This window comes from Nerophis ophidion, linkage group LG13 (genome assembly GCF_033978795.1).
Source record: "Nerophis ophidion isolate RoL-2023_Sa linkage group LG13, RoL_Noph_v1.0, whole genome shotgun sequence".
NCBI classification, from domain to species: Eukaryota; Metazoa; Chordata; class Actinopteri; order Syngnathiformes; family Syngnathidae; genus Nerophis; species Nerophis ophidion.
In genome coordinates, this window is record NC_084623.1 from 55,978,827 (window position 1) to 55,995,502 (window position 16,676).

Genomic DNA, 16,676 nt, shown 5'->3' on the forward strand with positions numbered 1-16,676 from the left:
TTCTACAACACAAACATGATGTTGAAACTACATGCTTTTTGGCGATGTTTGATGTTGGGTTCTGATGTTGATTTGACCATTGAATTTGGTCATTTCCCAACCAATATTCTACAACACAATTACAACGTTGAAACAACATGCTTTTTGACAACGTTTAATCAATGTTGGGTTCTGATGATGATTTGACCATTGAAATTTGGTCATTTCCCAACCAATATTCTACAACCCAAATACAACATTCCAAAAACACACTTTTTAACAACATTTTTTCAAAGTTGGGTTCTGATGTTGATTTGACCATTGAAATTTGGTCATTTCCCAACCAATATTCTCCAACACAAATACAACGTTGAAACAACACACTTTTTGAGAACCTTTAATGAATGTTTTGATCCGACGTTGAATTCTACAACACAATTACAACATTCAAACAACACACTTGTTAACAACATCTATTTAATGTTGGGTTCTGACGTTGATTTGACCATTGAAAATTGGTCATTTCCCAACCAATATTCTCCAACACAAATACAACGTTGAAACAACACACTTTTTGACAACCGTTAATGAATGTTTGGATCTGACGTTGATTTGATCATTGAAATTTGGTCATTTCCCAACCAATATTCTACAACACAATTACAACGTTGAAACAACATGCTTTTTGGCGACGTTTGATCAATGTTGGGTTCTGTTGCTGATTTGACCATTGACATTTAGTCATTTGCCAACCGATATTCTACAACACAAATACAACGTTGAAACGACATGCTTTTTGATGAGGTTTAATCAATGTTGGGTTCTGTTGCTGATTTGACCATTGAGATTTAGTCATTTCTTAACCAATATTCTACAACACAAATACAACATTCAAAAAACACACTTTTTAACGACATTTTTTCAATGTTGGGTTCTTATGTTGATTTGACCATTGAAAATTGGTCATTTCCCAACCCATATTCCACAACACAAACATGACGTTGAAACTACATGCTTTTTGGCGACGTTTGATCAATGTTGGGTTCTGTTGCTGATTTGACCATTGAATTTTGGTGATTTCTTTACCAATATTCTACAACACAAATACAATGTTGAAACAAAATGATTTTTGATTAGGTTTAATCAAAGTTGGGTTCTGACGTTAATTTGACCATTGAAAATTGGTCATTTCCCAACCAATATTCTACAACCGAAATACAACGTTGAAACAACATGCTTTTTGGCGACGTTTGATCAATGTTGGGTTCTGCTGCTGATTTGAACATTGACATTTAGTCATTTCTTAACCAATATTCTACAACACAAATACAACATTCAAAAAACACACTTTTTAACGACATTTTTTCAATGTTGTGTTCTGATGTTGATTTGACCATTGAAAATTGGTCATTTTCCAACCAATATTCTCCAACACAAACATGACGTTGAAACAACATGCTTTTTGGCGACGTTTGATCAATGTTGGGTTCTGATGTTGATTTGACCATTGAATTTTGGTGATTTCTTTACCAACATTCTACAACACAAATACAACGTTGAAACGACATGCTTTTTGATGAGGTTTAATCAATGTTGGGTTCTGATGTTGATTTGACCATTGAAAATTGGTCATTTCCCAACCAATATTCTCCAACACAAATACAACGTTGAAACAACATGCTTTTTGATGAGGTTCAATCAATGTTGGGTTCTGATGTGATTTGACGATTGAGATTTAGTCATTTCTTAACCAATATTCTACAACACAAATACAACATTCAAACAACACACTTTTTAACAACATCTATTTAATGTTTGGATCTGACGTTGATTTGATCATTGATATTTGGTCATTTCCCAACCAATATTCTACAACACAATTACAACGTTGAAACAACATGCTTTTTGGCAAGGTTTGATCAATGTTGGGTTCTGTTGCTGATTTAACCATTGAGATTTAGTCATTTCCCAACCAATATTCTACAACACAAATACAACATTCAAAAAACACACTTTTTAACGAAATTTTTCATTGTTAGGTTCTGATGTTGATTTGACCATTGAAAATTGGTCATTTCCCAACCAATATTCTACAACACAAACATGACGTAGAAACTAAATGCTTTTTGGCGACGTTTGATCAATGTTGGGTTCTGTTGCTGATTTGACCATTGAATTTTGGTGATTTCTTTACCAACATTCTACAACACAAATACAACGTTGAAACGACATGCTTTTTGATGAGGTTTAATCAATGTTGGGTTCTAAACGTTGATTTGACCATTTAAAATTTGGTCATTTCCCAACCAATATTCTACAACCGAAATACAACGTTGAAACAACATGCTTTTTGGTGACGTTTATTCAATGTTGGGTTCTGTTGCTGATTTGACCATTGAGATTTAGTCATTTCTTAACCAATATTCTACAACACAAATACAAAATTCAAACAACACACTTTTTAACAACATCTATTTAATGTTGGGTATTGATGTTGATTTGACCATTGAAAATCGGTCATTTCCCAACCCATATTCTCCAACACAAACATGACGTTGAAACTACATGTTTTTTGACAACGTTCATTCAATGTTGGGTTCTGATGTGATTTGACCATTGAAAATTGGTCATTTTCCAACCAATATTCTCCAACACAAATACAACGTTGAAACAACACACTTTGTGACAACCGTTAATGAATGTTTGGATCTGACGTTGATTTGACCATTGAAAATTGGTCATTTCCCAACCAATATTCTACAACACAATTACAACGTTAAAACAACATGCTTTTTGGCGACGTTTGATTAATGTTGGGTTCTGTTGCTTATTTGACCATTGAGATTTAGTCATTTTTTAACCAATATTCTACAACACAAATACAACATTCGAAAAACACACGTTTTAACGACATTTTTTCATTGTTGGGTTCTGATGTTGATTTGACCATTGAAAATTGGTTATTTCCCAACCAATATTCTACAACACAAACATAACGTTGAAACTACATGCTTTTTGACGACGTTTGATCAATGTTGGGTTTTGATGTGATGAGACCATTGAGATTTAGTCATTTCTTAACCAACATTCTACAACACAAATACAATATTCGAAAAACACACTTTTTAACGACATTTTTTCAATGTTGGGTTCTGATGTTGATTTGACCTTTGAAAATTGGTCATTTCCTAACCCATATTCCACAACACAAACATGACGTTGAAACTACATGCTTTTTGGCGACGTTTGATCAATGTTGGGTTCTGATGTTGATTTGACCATTGAATTTTGGTGATTTCTTAACCAATATTCTACAACAAAAATACAACATTCGAAAAACACACTTTTTAATGAAATGTTTTCAATGTTGGGTTCTGATGTTGATTTGACCGTTGAATTTTGGTGATTTCTTAACCAATATTCTACAACACAAATACAACATTCGAAAAACACACTTTTTAATGAAATGTTTTCAATGTTGGGTTCTGATGTTGATTTGACCATTGAAAATTGGTCATTTCCCAACCAATATTCTACAACACAAACATGACGTTGAAACAACATGCTTTTTGGCGACGTTTGATCAATGTTGGGTTCTGATGTTGATTTGACCATTGAATTTTGGTGATTTCTTTACCAACATTCTACAACACAAATACAACGTTGAAACGACATGCTTTTTGATGAGGTTTAATCAATGTTGGGTTCTGATGTTGATTTGACCATTGAGATTTGGTAATTTGCCAACCGATATTCTACAACACAAATACAACGTTGAAACAACATGATTTTTGATTAGGTTTAATCAATGTTGGGTTCTGACGTTGATTTGACCATTGAATTTTGGTGATTTCTTTACCAACATTCTACAACACAAATACAATGTTGAAACAACATGATTTTTGATTAGGTTTAATCAATGTTTGGTTCTGATGTTGATTTGACCATTGAGATTTAGTCATTTCTTAACCAATATTTTACAACACAAATTCAACATTCGAAAAACACACTTTTTAACGACATTTTTTTTTTTTTTATAAATAAAAAAAAAAAAAAAAAAAAGAAAAAAGTTGTTCTGATGTTGATTTGACCATTGAAAATTGGTCATTTTCCAACCAATATTCTCCAACACAAACATGACGTTGAAACAACATGCTTTTTGGCGACGTTTGATCAATGTTGGGTTCTGATGTTGATTTGACCATTGAATTTTGGTGATTTCTTTACCAACATTCTACAACACAAATACAACGTTGAAACGACATGCTTTTTGATGAGGTTTAATCAATGTTGGGTTCTGACGTTGATTTGACCATTGAAGTTTGGTCATTTCCCAAACAATATTCTACAACACAATTACAACGTTAAAACAACATGCTTTTTGGTGACGTTTGATCAATGTTGGGTTCTGTTGCTGATTTGACCATTGAGATTTAGTCATTTCTTAACCAATATTCTACAACACAAATACAACATTCAAAAAACACACTTTTTGACGACATGTTTTCATTGTTGGGTTCTGATGTTGATTTGACCATTGAAAATTGGTCATTTCCCAACCAATATTCTACAACACAATTACAACGTTGAAACTACATGCTTTTTGGCGACGTTTGATCAATGTTGGGTTCTGTTGCTGATTTGACCATTGAGATTTAGTCATTTCTTAACCAATATTTTACAACACAAATACAACATTCGAAAAACACACTTTTTAACGACATTTTTCCATTGTTGGGTTCTGATGTTGATTTGACCATTGAAAATTGGTCATTTCCCAACCAATATTCTCCAACACAAACATGACGTTGAAACTACATGCTTTTTGGCGACGTTTGATCAATGTTGGGTTCTGACCTCGATTTGACCATTGAATTTTGGTGATTTCTTTACCGACATTCTACAACACAAATACAACGTTGAAACAACATGATTTTTAGTGACGTTTAATCAATGTTGAGTTCTGATGTTGATTTGACCATTGAAATTTGGTCATTTCCCAACCAATATTCTACAACACAATTACAACGTTGAAACAACATGCTTTTTGGCGACGTTTGATCAATGTTGGGTTCTGATGTGATTTGACCATTGAGATTTAGTCATTTCTTAACCAATATTCTACAACACAAATACAACATTCGAAAAACACACTTTTTAATGACATTTTTTCAATGTTGGGTTCTGATGTTGATTTGACCATTGAAAATTGGTCATTTCGTAACCCATATTCCACAACACAAACATGACGTTGAAACTACATGCTTTTTGGCGACGTTTGATCAATGTTGGGTTCTGATGTTGATTTGACCATTGAATTTTGGTGATTTCTTTACCAACTTTCCACAACACAATTACAACGTTGAAACAACATGCTTTTTGGCGACGTTTGATCAATGTTGGGTTCTGATGCTGATTTGACCATTGAAATTTGGTCATTTCCCAACCAATATTGTACAACACACATACAACATTCAAACAACATACTTTTTAACAACATTTAATCAATGTTGGGTTCTGACGTTGATTTGACCATTGAAATTTGGTCATTTCCCAACCAATATTCTACAACCGAAATACAACGTTGAAACAACATGCTCTTTGGCGACATTTTTTCAATGTTGGGTTCTGTTGCTGATTTGACCATTGAGATTTTGTCATTTCTTAACCAATATTCTACAACACAAATACGACATTCGAAAAACACACTTTTCAACGACATTTTTTCAATGTTGGGTTCTGACGTTGATTTGACCATTGAAATTTGGTCATTTCCCAACCAATATTCTACAACACAAACATGACGTTGAAACAACATGCTTCTTGGCGACGTTGGATCAATGTTGGGTTCTGATGTTGATTTGACCATTGAATTTTGGTGATTTCTTTACCAACTTTCTACAACACAATTACAACGTTGAAACAACATGCTTTTTGGCGACGTTTGATCAATGTTGGGTTCTGATGCTGATTTGACCATTGAAATTTGGTCATTTCCCAACCAATATTGTACAACACACATACAACATTCAAACAACATACTTTTTAACAACATTTAATCAATGTTGGGTTCTGACGTTGATTTGACCATTGAAATTTGGTCATTTCCCAACCAATATTCTACAACCGAAATACAACGTTGAAACAACATGCTCTTTGGCGACATTTTTTCAATGTTGGGTTCTGTTGCTGATTTGACCATTGAGATTTTGTCATTTCTTAACCAATATTCTACAACACAAATACGACATTCGAAAAACACACTTTTCAACGACATTTTTTCAATGTTGGGTTCTGACGTTGATTTGACCATTGAAATTTGGTCATTTCCCAACCAATATTCTACAACACAAACATGACGTTGAAACAACATGCTTCTTGGCGACGTTGGATCAATGTTGGGTTCTGATGTTGATTTGACCATTGAATTTTGGTGATTTCTTTACCAACTTTCTACAACACAATTACAACGTTGAAACAACATGCTTTTTGGCGACGTTTGATCAATGTTGGGTTCTGTTGCTGATTTGACCATTGAAATTTGGTCATTTCTTAACCAATATTCTACAACACAAATAAAACATTCAAACAACACACTTTTTAACATGTATTTAATGTTGGGTTCTGATGTTGATTTGACCATTGAAAATTGGTCATTTCCCAACCAATATTCTACAACACAAACATGATGTTGAAACTACATGCTTTTTGGCGACGTTTGATCAATGTTGGGTTCTGATGTCGATTTGACCATTGAATTTTGGTCATTTCTTTACCAACATTCTACAACACAAATACAATGTTGAAACAACATGATTTTTTGATGACGTTTAATCAATGTTGGGTTCTGACGTTGATTTGACCATTGAAGTTTGGTCATTTCCCAACCAATATTCTACAAAACAAATATAACGTTGAAAGAACATGCTTTTTGGTGACGTTTATTCAATGATTTGACCATTGAGTTTTGGTCATTTCCCAACCAACAACGTCCGACAACAACGTGGTCTCAATTTACAAACACGACTACTTTGCAACGTTGTTTCAAAGTCACTTTTAAAGGAAACTTCTGTAAAATCGACCTCGTATCAACGTCTTGTGCCTGCTTGAATCAGACATATTCCATGACACATGCTAATAAACAGTCCCGCAAAGCTACACCATGCCAAGTGAAGGGATAAATGAAATGTGTCAGTCTTCCAAAGCTACAGTATCGGCCTGCGAGCTGACAGCTAACCTTTAAGGTCTTCTTTTTTTTTTGATACATCTTTGACTGACATGCTAGGCTGACGAAGAGAAAAACACTATCATTGCTGCTTTTTAGCATTAAAAGGCGATTTGGAAGCCCAGCATTTGTCAAATAATTATCAAAGAGGATGTATTCCTGAAGAGAGCCTTCCAGTCCAGACTTGAGACAGCAAGTATTCATTAATGTAAGAGAGGAGATGAAAAGAGGGGGCTGGTCCGCTGGAATTTAATAATCCTAAGAATAAATATCAGTGCGGTTAAGATTAATCGGTAAATTACACGCCGCACTGATTGCCTGGGAAAGGCACGTGAACTCTGGCGGTTTGTGCGAATCAGGGAGCTTTCTTGACAAATTAGTCTCCGTATTGCAATGTCAGCAACTCCAAATTAGAGCCAAACCCTTTCAGGCTATATTTGGAGATGTTTTTGTTTTTTAACCACGGCATTTGCTTCATAATTCATCAAAATCTCGATTAGTTTTGACTTGGTTCAATTCATGAAGGGGTTTATGGGCCATATTTCATCTTTTATACGCCTCTCCAAGGCCTATTATTGTGTCGTTATATTTCTGTGGACGCTGGCGTGTTTGGATATGGTATAATTAGTAAATATGGGAAATGTGATTTATGGGGGCCAGCCTCGCAAGAACAACCCTTCTTTAATAAGTATTAATGTCGTGTGATAAATAGGAGTGGAATGTCAAGTATTAACGGTGGACTCCAGCTTGAGAGGGTTGTTTTCTAACTGAGCAAAGCAACATTTTATATTATTGTTATCATTAGGGATTGGAATCTTACTACATCAAATTTGATTCTCGATTCAAATCGACTTCCGCAGCTTATTATTTGCTATAAAAATGACCATAAAATGTTTTTTTAATTGACTCTTAAAAAAAAGTAATTGTTTTTAATTAAGTTTTTAAAAATCGTGAAAAAAATAAGTAGTTTTAGTATTGTCTTGTCCAGCCGTAACAAGTTTAAGTAATGCAGCAGAGAATTTACAATCATCACCTTGGCCTGATAACCTTCCCTAGTCATGGTGCTAATAAACCGCAAACATCGCAGAACGTGGTCACGCATAACACAACCTTACTCGTTGAATTTTGTGGATATTATAGAAAATGTCCATGTGCCTAACATAATTCAAATTTAAACCCATTCAAATCCACTCCAGTGCATGATGGAGAAAACTAAACATTTTTGCTACACTTTTCCATGTTTGGTGCATTCTCGATTGTTGATATTTCTTATTGATTTCAAAACTTAAAAGAGGTCATTACGGACGTAAACAAGGTATGAGTCAAATTTTCACCCACTCTTATTAAATACATAATTATCTACTATGTGTATATATATATATATATATATATAAATATATATATATACATATATATATACTTATACACATAGTAGATATTTATTAAATATATATAAATATATATATATATATATATATATATACATAGTAGATATTTATTAAATATGTATAAATATATATATAAATATATATATATATATATATATATATATATGTGTGTGTGTGTGTTTGTGTTTGTATATGTATATACATATACATATTATATATGATAAACATATATATGTAGGTGTATATTTATATACATGTATGTGTATATATATATATATATATATATAGAGAGAGTATATGTATATATATATATATATATATATAGAGAGTATATGTATGTATGTATATATATATACACATATAAATGTATGTATATATGTATATATATATTTATATACCTATATGTGTGTATATATGTAGATATATATTTATATACATACATGTATATATATATATATATATATATATATATATATATATATATATATATGTACATATGTATGTATATATGTATTATGTATTATGCATGTGCTGCATGTTAGTGTTCTTCTGTGTTTTGTGTTCGTGCCTATCCCGAGCTTTTATTTTGGCGGCTCTTCCGGGTTTGCTGGTGTGTTTCCCCTGGCTGCTTCACTTCTGTCCAGGAGCATTTCCCCTCACCTACTTTCTGTTTGTGCAAGCTGACCCTTTTCCCTACCTTTCTTTGTCGGTACATGGTTATCGAATCCTCTATTCACCGGTGACCATAGACGATCCTTTTGACTCGTACTTTATGGACGCCATCTGCTCCACATTTTACATAAGTGTTTTGCATTATGTTTTGTTTTTTTGGTCATAGCCTGTCTGGTCAGAACACTTCCCGATTGCTCTCGCTTTTTGTTCATTTTATCAATAAATAATAGATTTTTCACCAATATATAAATGTAAAGTATACACTAAATAAATAAAATAATATTCGGACAAATTCTATTGTCTTCATAAATTGGTTGCCTGTGCCGATTAGCCGCAGGTGTGCACATGAATTATTTACACATCTGCATAAAGTATTCTAACGAGGAGCGCTGTCTTTGTCCTCCCCCGCCTGGAGTTGTCTCCATCGGTGTGCCACGGTCAAGTGTATGTGCCCTGGTTCCAGTAAGTGTGAGTGTGCCGCCACTCTTCAGGGACAGAAGTCCTCCGTCACAGCGGAGAAAAAAAAATCCATAAATTAGCATTAAAATGAGATGAAGCGCAGGAATCTGTGTTGAAATGCTATTCATCTTCACTTTTCATTTTGTCTTGCCATTAGCGGCACCTGCTGATGGCTTGCAATTAGGGGGGTGGGGGTGGGGGGGTCTATTACTGCGCCATTTCCTGTGCAGTTTCCAACGGTGGTTGTTTTTAAAGGGCTTTATTAATCAAGTTGGTATGTACCAATTGCCCGTAGCTAGGAATCGATACAGGTATGGTGATGTGGGTGTGTTCTCTCGTTGATGCAGTCGGACAAGACAGGAGCGTGAAGGTAGGAAATTATTTATTTATGCCAAAAAACAGACTAAGAACAAAAAGACTTGCACTAGGCGCTGAAGACAAAACCAACCGAACTAGCATGGGAGCTGGAAAGAACTGAAAGCGCTAGCATGTGAGCTAGGGACACAAACGAAGGAATAGCGTGAATAGAAAAAGACTTTTACCACCATAGGAATCGGCGACGTCACCTGTTGCATCGATCTAGACTGCGAGGATGAGTAACGGAAAAGGCAGGCTTATATGAGGACGGAAATTAGGAGGCAGGTGCGCGTCAAAAACGAAAGGCAAGTGTGATAGCAAAATTACTTATACTTGTTTAAATAGATGATGTTCTTTGAACTGTGTACCAAAAGTTGTTTATTAGGTTTAGGAATGTGACGCTCTGCAAGAGGCCTCTAATCTGATAGGGCTCGTTCTCCGGTGTCTTCGATGTGACATGTGGACTATAGTTGACGTGGGCATGTGTTTTCCCTCTTCCTTACCCCCAACAGAGCTAAATTGTTCCCCTTTCCTGAGTGACCCCCCCTCCTCTGGGCAAACGACACCCTCTCCCCTTCACAGGACTTTGGGTATTCATTCCACTGGTGTACTATATGTAAATGAGCATGGAGGGTGGGACTTCTGAGACCGTATAATCGTCATGTCAAATTCTAAAGGAGTTAGAACAAGCTGGAACGAACGGATGTGTCGTTCCGGTTTGGTCCCGCTTTGCAAAGCGTGTTATTATTTGTTTTGTTACTTTAATAAATCATTTTAAAGCTATTCGTCACTAAAGGATCGTCTTTAAGAAATTCCCACGACACAGGTGACACTAATACGTGACTGCGGCAACGGAAACAAACAAGAAGTGCCACCAGGAACTAAGGAAGGCGAATACTAAACAGGATGTATTACAAAAACAGAATATGACATGATCCGAGCCGCGGGTCATGACAATACTGGTGGTACTCAACAGTACCGATTTGTGGTACTTTCTTGTGTGTTAATAAATATGAATAGTTTTTAACATAACAACTTATCACAGTAAGCAAATTTTTAAATGTTGCAAAAAATTATATATATATATATATATATATATATATATATATATATATATATATATATATATATATATATATATATATATATATATATATGTATATATGTGTATATATGTATATATGTATATATATGTATATATATATATATATATATATATATGTATATATGTATATATATATGTATATATATATATATATATATATATATATATATATATATATATATATATATATATATATATATATATATATATATATATATATATAGCTGGTTACATTCCTAAACCTACTCAGTGGCTCATTAGGGATTAAATCAGCAAAAATGATTCCCGGGTGCGGCCACCGCTGCTGCTCACTGCTCCCCTCACCTCCCAGGGGGTGATAAACTATGTTTGGTCAATTGCATGGGATAATTTCACCAAACCAAGTGTGTGTGTGACAATCATTGGTACTTTAACTTTAAATAGGGGGGACTATGATGCATTATTAATGTTGTTTTTAAATGCATATGCAAAGTTTGTGCTCTTAAAGGAACACACACGCTCAGTAATAGGGTTTTTCCACACCAACATGTTCTGCAGAGTCACTGGTGAGTAAAAATTATATATTTTTTTTACTCCTAAGTGGTCCGTTCCAAAATAGAAATACCATATTTTTACATAATGCATTTTTTTTCCCCCCCTGGAGGCAAGAGGCGGGGTATCCAACAAGCACACGATTAAATAATCATCATGAATTCTTTCTGCAGATTAGCAATCATCTGATTATTAATAATCACGGTGATAACTGGAGGGATTATTGTTATCTTTAGCAGCTACAAACAAGCCACATTCTAACACAAATGCCACACACACACACACACACACTGCTCACCCAATAACAATAACTAACACATCACTTTATCTCGCTTAAATATGGAAATAATCATCACCTGCAGCGGTGCGGACGCCATGACACTTTTCACTCGAAATTGATTCGTTGAACTTTGTGTGTCTCGCCTGCGGCAAAAAACTTTTAAGTTCACATCCTTTTAAAAAAAAAAAAAAAAAAGCAACACAGGATGCAAAACATAATCAAGAGGGCGATGAAAGCAATTTAAAGTAGGCTGGATTTATGTGTATAATATATGGGATGAATATGCAAAGCAGACGTGTTTACCGCATGAAAGGAGCACTATTTACTGTAATCCTGGCTGATAATAAACAATGCAATCAAATAAAAGTGAATTGAATTAGTTGCACCCTGGCAAAGATGTTTTTTTATTGTAAATATTTATCTTTGGGAGGGTAAAGAGACAGTAAATTGGTCAATAACGTTGCCACGTGTTACGGATATCAATGATTAACATATTCATATTCATGTGTTTGTTTTCTGCACTATGTTTATGCATTTGTATATATAGCTTATTGTAAGTTTAGTAATTATTATAATTTTTAATATTATACTTTTATTTATACCGACAGAGCTGCAGGGCACGCTGGAGCCCGGCCCAAGATGGCGGCGAGGAGGTGGAGAAGTCGAGTGGGCGGCGAGGCGGGGCGAGATCAGGTGTGTGGATCGCGCACCTGGACACAATCAATGTATGTCCTCTCATAAAAGGGGAGAAGGAGGAGAGATGGAGGTGGAGAACATGCGGTACATGCAGCGCACGAGAGACGACGACGCGGCCGACTGAAGGACATGGAGGAGCGAGCAGTGAGAACGCGACGGAAGCTGGAAAGCGACCCGACCGGCAGACAAGCATATTGAAAAATAAAGAGAGTCAAACTTGCTAAAGCAAGATGTCCTTCCTTGGTGGTCCATGGAACCCGCATGACGACGTTAGGAGTCGTTCACATCTTTGCTTTAATCTGTACAGCACTTTGGGGCAATAGTCTGATGTATAAATAAATCTACCTTGACTACATACATATATATATAATATATATATATATATATATATATATATATATATATATATATATATATATAAACACATATATATACATATATATATGTGAGTGTGAATGTTGTCTGTCTATTTGTGTTGGCCCTGCGATGAGGTGGCGACTTGTCCAGGGTGTATCCTGCCTCCCGCCCGATTGTAGCTGAGATAGGCGCTAGCGCCCCCTGCGACCCCGAAAGGGAATACGCGGTAGAAAATGGATGGATGGATATATATATATATATATATATATATATATATATATATATATATATATATATATATATATATATATATATGTGCGTGCATGTGATTCATCGAAATTCAAAAGTGTGATTAATTTTTCTGGGTGTTGTTGATAAATGGCTTTGGCTTTGCATAGTAGAGTTTTAACTTGCACTTACTGACCAATCGCAGTCACTGACAGTGGTTTTCCGAAGTGTTCCCGAGTCTATGTGGTGATGTCCTTTACACACTGATGCCGCTTTTTGATGCCTGAGGGATCGAAGGTCCGTGACATCATGGCTCGCGTGTAGTGATTTCTCCAGACATTTGAACCTTTTTGATGATATCAAGGACCGTAAATGGTGAAAATCCCTACATTCCTTGCAACAGCTGGTTGAGAAATGATGCTCTTAAACTGTTGGACAATTTGCTCACACATTTTGTTCACAAAGCGGCGACCCTCGCCCCGTCCTTGTCTATGAATGACTGAGCATTTCATGGAAGCTGCTTTTATACCCAATCATGGCACCCACCTGTTTTCCAATTAGCCCGTTCACCGTTGGGATGTTCCAAATAAGCGTTTGATGAGCATTCCTCAAATTTCTCAGTCTTTTTTGCCAGCTGTGCCAGCTTTTTTGAAACATGTTGCCGGCATCCAATTCCAAATGAGCCGATATTTGCAAAAAATAACAACTTTTACCAGTTCGAACGTTAAGTATCCTGTCTTTGTGGTCTATTCAATTGAATATAGGTTGAAAATTATTTGCAAATTATTGTATTTTGTTTTTATTTACCATTAACACAACGTGCCAACTACACTTGTTTCTAGAAGAAATGAGCAGAATCACTGTTCTGTTTATTTATGGGTTTTTTATACGCTCATTAAAATGTTTAACAGTAACAAGAGTTTTAAAAGGGTTTACCATCAATTCCTCTAATTGGCTTCATCCGTCCACTACAAAACAAAACGAGGCCAAACTATGGAAGTGAGAGAAAAGTCTGGATTTTTTCCAAGTATCAAAAAGTCGGGATTTTTTTTCTGTATCAAAAAGTCGGGATTTTTTTCAAATGTGTCAAAAAGTCAGGATTTTTTCTAAATTTAAAAAAAAAATCTGGATTTTTTTCTAAATTTCAAAAAGTGGGAAATGTTTTCGTCAAAAAGTCGGGATTTTTTTCTGAGTGTCAAAAAGTGTGGATTTTTTTCCAAGTATCAAAAAGTCGGGATTTTTTTATAAGTGTCAAAAAGTCTGGATTTTTTCTGTATCAAAAAGTCGGGATTTTTTTTACAAGTGTCAAAAAAAATCTGGATTTTTTGTCCAAGTGTCAAAAAATCGGGATTTTTTTTCAAAGAGTCAAAAAGTCGCATTTTTTTGTAAGTGTCAAAAAATCAGAATTTTTTCAAAGTGTCAAAAAGTCGGAAATGTGGTCAAAAAGTCGGGATTTTTTCTGTGTCAAAATGTCGGGATTTTTTCTAAGTGTCAGAAAGTCGGAGATGTTTTTGTCAAAAATATGGGATTTTTTTCTAAGTGTCAAAAAAATCTGGATTTTTTTTACAAGGGTCAAAAAAATCGGGATTTTTTTTCCAAGTGTCAAAAAATCGGGATTTTTTTTTTCTAAGAGTCAAAAAGTCGCATTTATTTGTAAGTGTCAAAAAATCTGGATATTTTCTAAGTGTCAATAAGTCGCGATATTTTCTTCTACGTGTCAAAAAGTTGGAAACGTTTTTGTCAAAATATTTAGATTTTTTTTTCTTAGTGCTAAAAGGTTTGGATTTTTTCTAAGTGTCAAAAAGCTAGATTTTTTTAGAAGTGTCAAAAAATCGGGATTTTTTTATAAATGTCGAAAAGTCGCGATTTTTGTAAATGTCAAAAAATCTGAATTTTTTCTAAGTGTCAAAAAGTCGAGATTTTTTTCAAAAGTGTCAAAAAGTCAGGGTTTATTCTAAATTTAAAAAAATTCAGATTTGTTTCTAAATTTCAAAAAGTGGGAAATGTTTTCGTCAAAAGTTGGGATTTTTTTCTGAGTGTCAAAAACTGTGGATTTTTTCCAAGTATCAAAAAGTCGGGATTTTTTCTAAGTGTCAAAAAGTCGGATATGTTTCTGTCAAAAATGTGGGATTTTTCTAAGTGTCAAAAAATCTGGATTTTTTCTAAGTGTCAATAAGTCGAGATATTTTCTTCTATGTGTCAAAAAGTTGGAAACGTTTTCGTCAAAAAATTTGATTTTTTTTTTCTTAGTGCCAAAAGATTTGGATTTTTTCTAAGTGTCAAAAAATCTGGATTTTTTTTAGAAGTGTCAAAAAAATCTGGATTTTTTTCTAAGTGTCAAAAAGTCGCGATTTTTGTAAATGTCAAAAAATCTGAATTTTTTCCAAGTGTCAAAAAGTCGGAAATGTTTTGGTCAAAAAGTCTGGATTTTTATTAAGTGTCAAAAAGGCAGGATTTTTTTCTAAGTGTTTGGAATGTGGGATTTTTGTAAGTGTCAAAAAGTCGCACATTTTTTTGTAAGTGTCAAAAAATCTGAATTTTTTTCTAAGTGTCTAAGTGTCGGAAATGTTTTGGTCAAAAAGTCGGGATTTCTTTTCTAAGTGTTTGGAATTCGGGGTTTTTGAAAGTGTCTAAAAGTCGGGAATTTTTCTAAGTGTCAAAAAGTAATTCCTCAACTTTCTCTGTCTTTTTTGCCACCTGTGCCAGCTTTTTGGAAACAATGAGCTGATATTTGCAAAAAATAACAAAGTTTACCAGTTTGAACGTATCCTGTCTTTGTGGTCTATTCAATTGAATATAAGTTGAAAATTATTTGCAAATTATTATATTTTGTTTTTATTTACCATTAACACAACATGACAACTTTTGTAGAATAAAAAAGGTTTTACTTTGGCCAGATAAATAGTGTGCAAGCTTGTTTCTAGAAAGAAATGAGCAGAATCACTGCTCTGTAAGTTTATTATTTATGTTTGTTTTATTCGCTCATTAAAATGTTTAACAGTATCATGAGTTTTAAAAGTGCTTACCATCGATTCCTCTAATTGGCTTCATCCGTCCACTACAAAACAAAGCGAGGCCAAACTATGGAAGTGAGAGAAAAGTCTGGATTTTTTCCAAGTATCAAAAAGTCGTGATTTTTTTTCTAAGTGTCAAAAAGTTGTGATTTTTTCAAAAGTGTCAAAGAATCAGGATTTTTTCTAATTTTAAAAATGTTTTGATTTTTTCAAAATTTCAATGAGTGGGAAATGTTTTCGTCAAAAAGTCGGGATTTTTTTGGAAGTGTAAAAAACTGTGGATTTTTTCCAAGTATCAAAAAGTCGGGACTTTTTTCTGAGTGTCAAAAAGTCGGAGATGTTTGGATCAAAAATGATTGATTGATTGATTGATTGATTGATTGAA

General features: G+C 34.2%; 1 protein-coding gene across 1 annotated transcript in view; it reads left to right on the plus strand.

The window, feature by feature from the left end:
* The first annotated feature begins 12,922 nt into the window (after nt 1–12,922).
* The window catches only part of LOC133564052 (F-BAR and double SH3 domains protein 2-like), a 98,233-nt gene continuing 94,479 nt past the window's right edge, over nt 12,923–16,676 (plus strand). The window contains exon 1 of the mRNA XM_061918133.1: nt 12,923–12,993. Coding sequence (XP_061774117.1) covers nt 12,923–12,993 — 71 coding nt within the window. The remainder of the gene's footprint in view (nt 12,994–16,676) is intronic.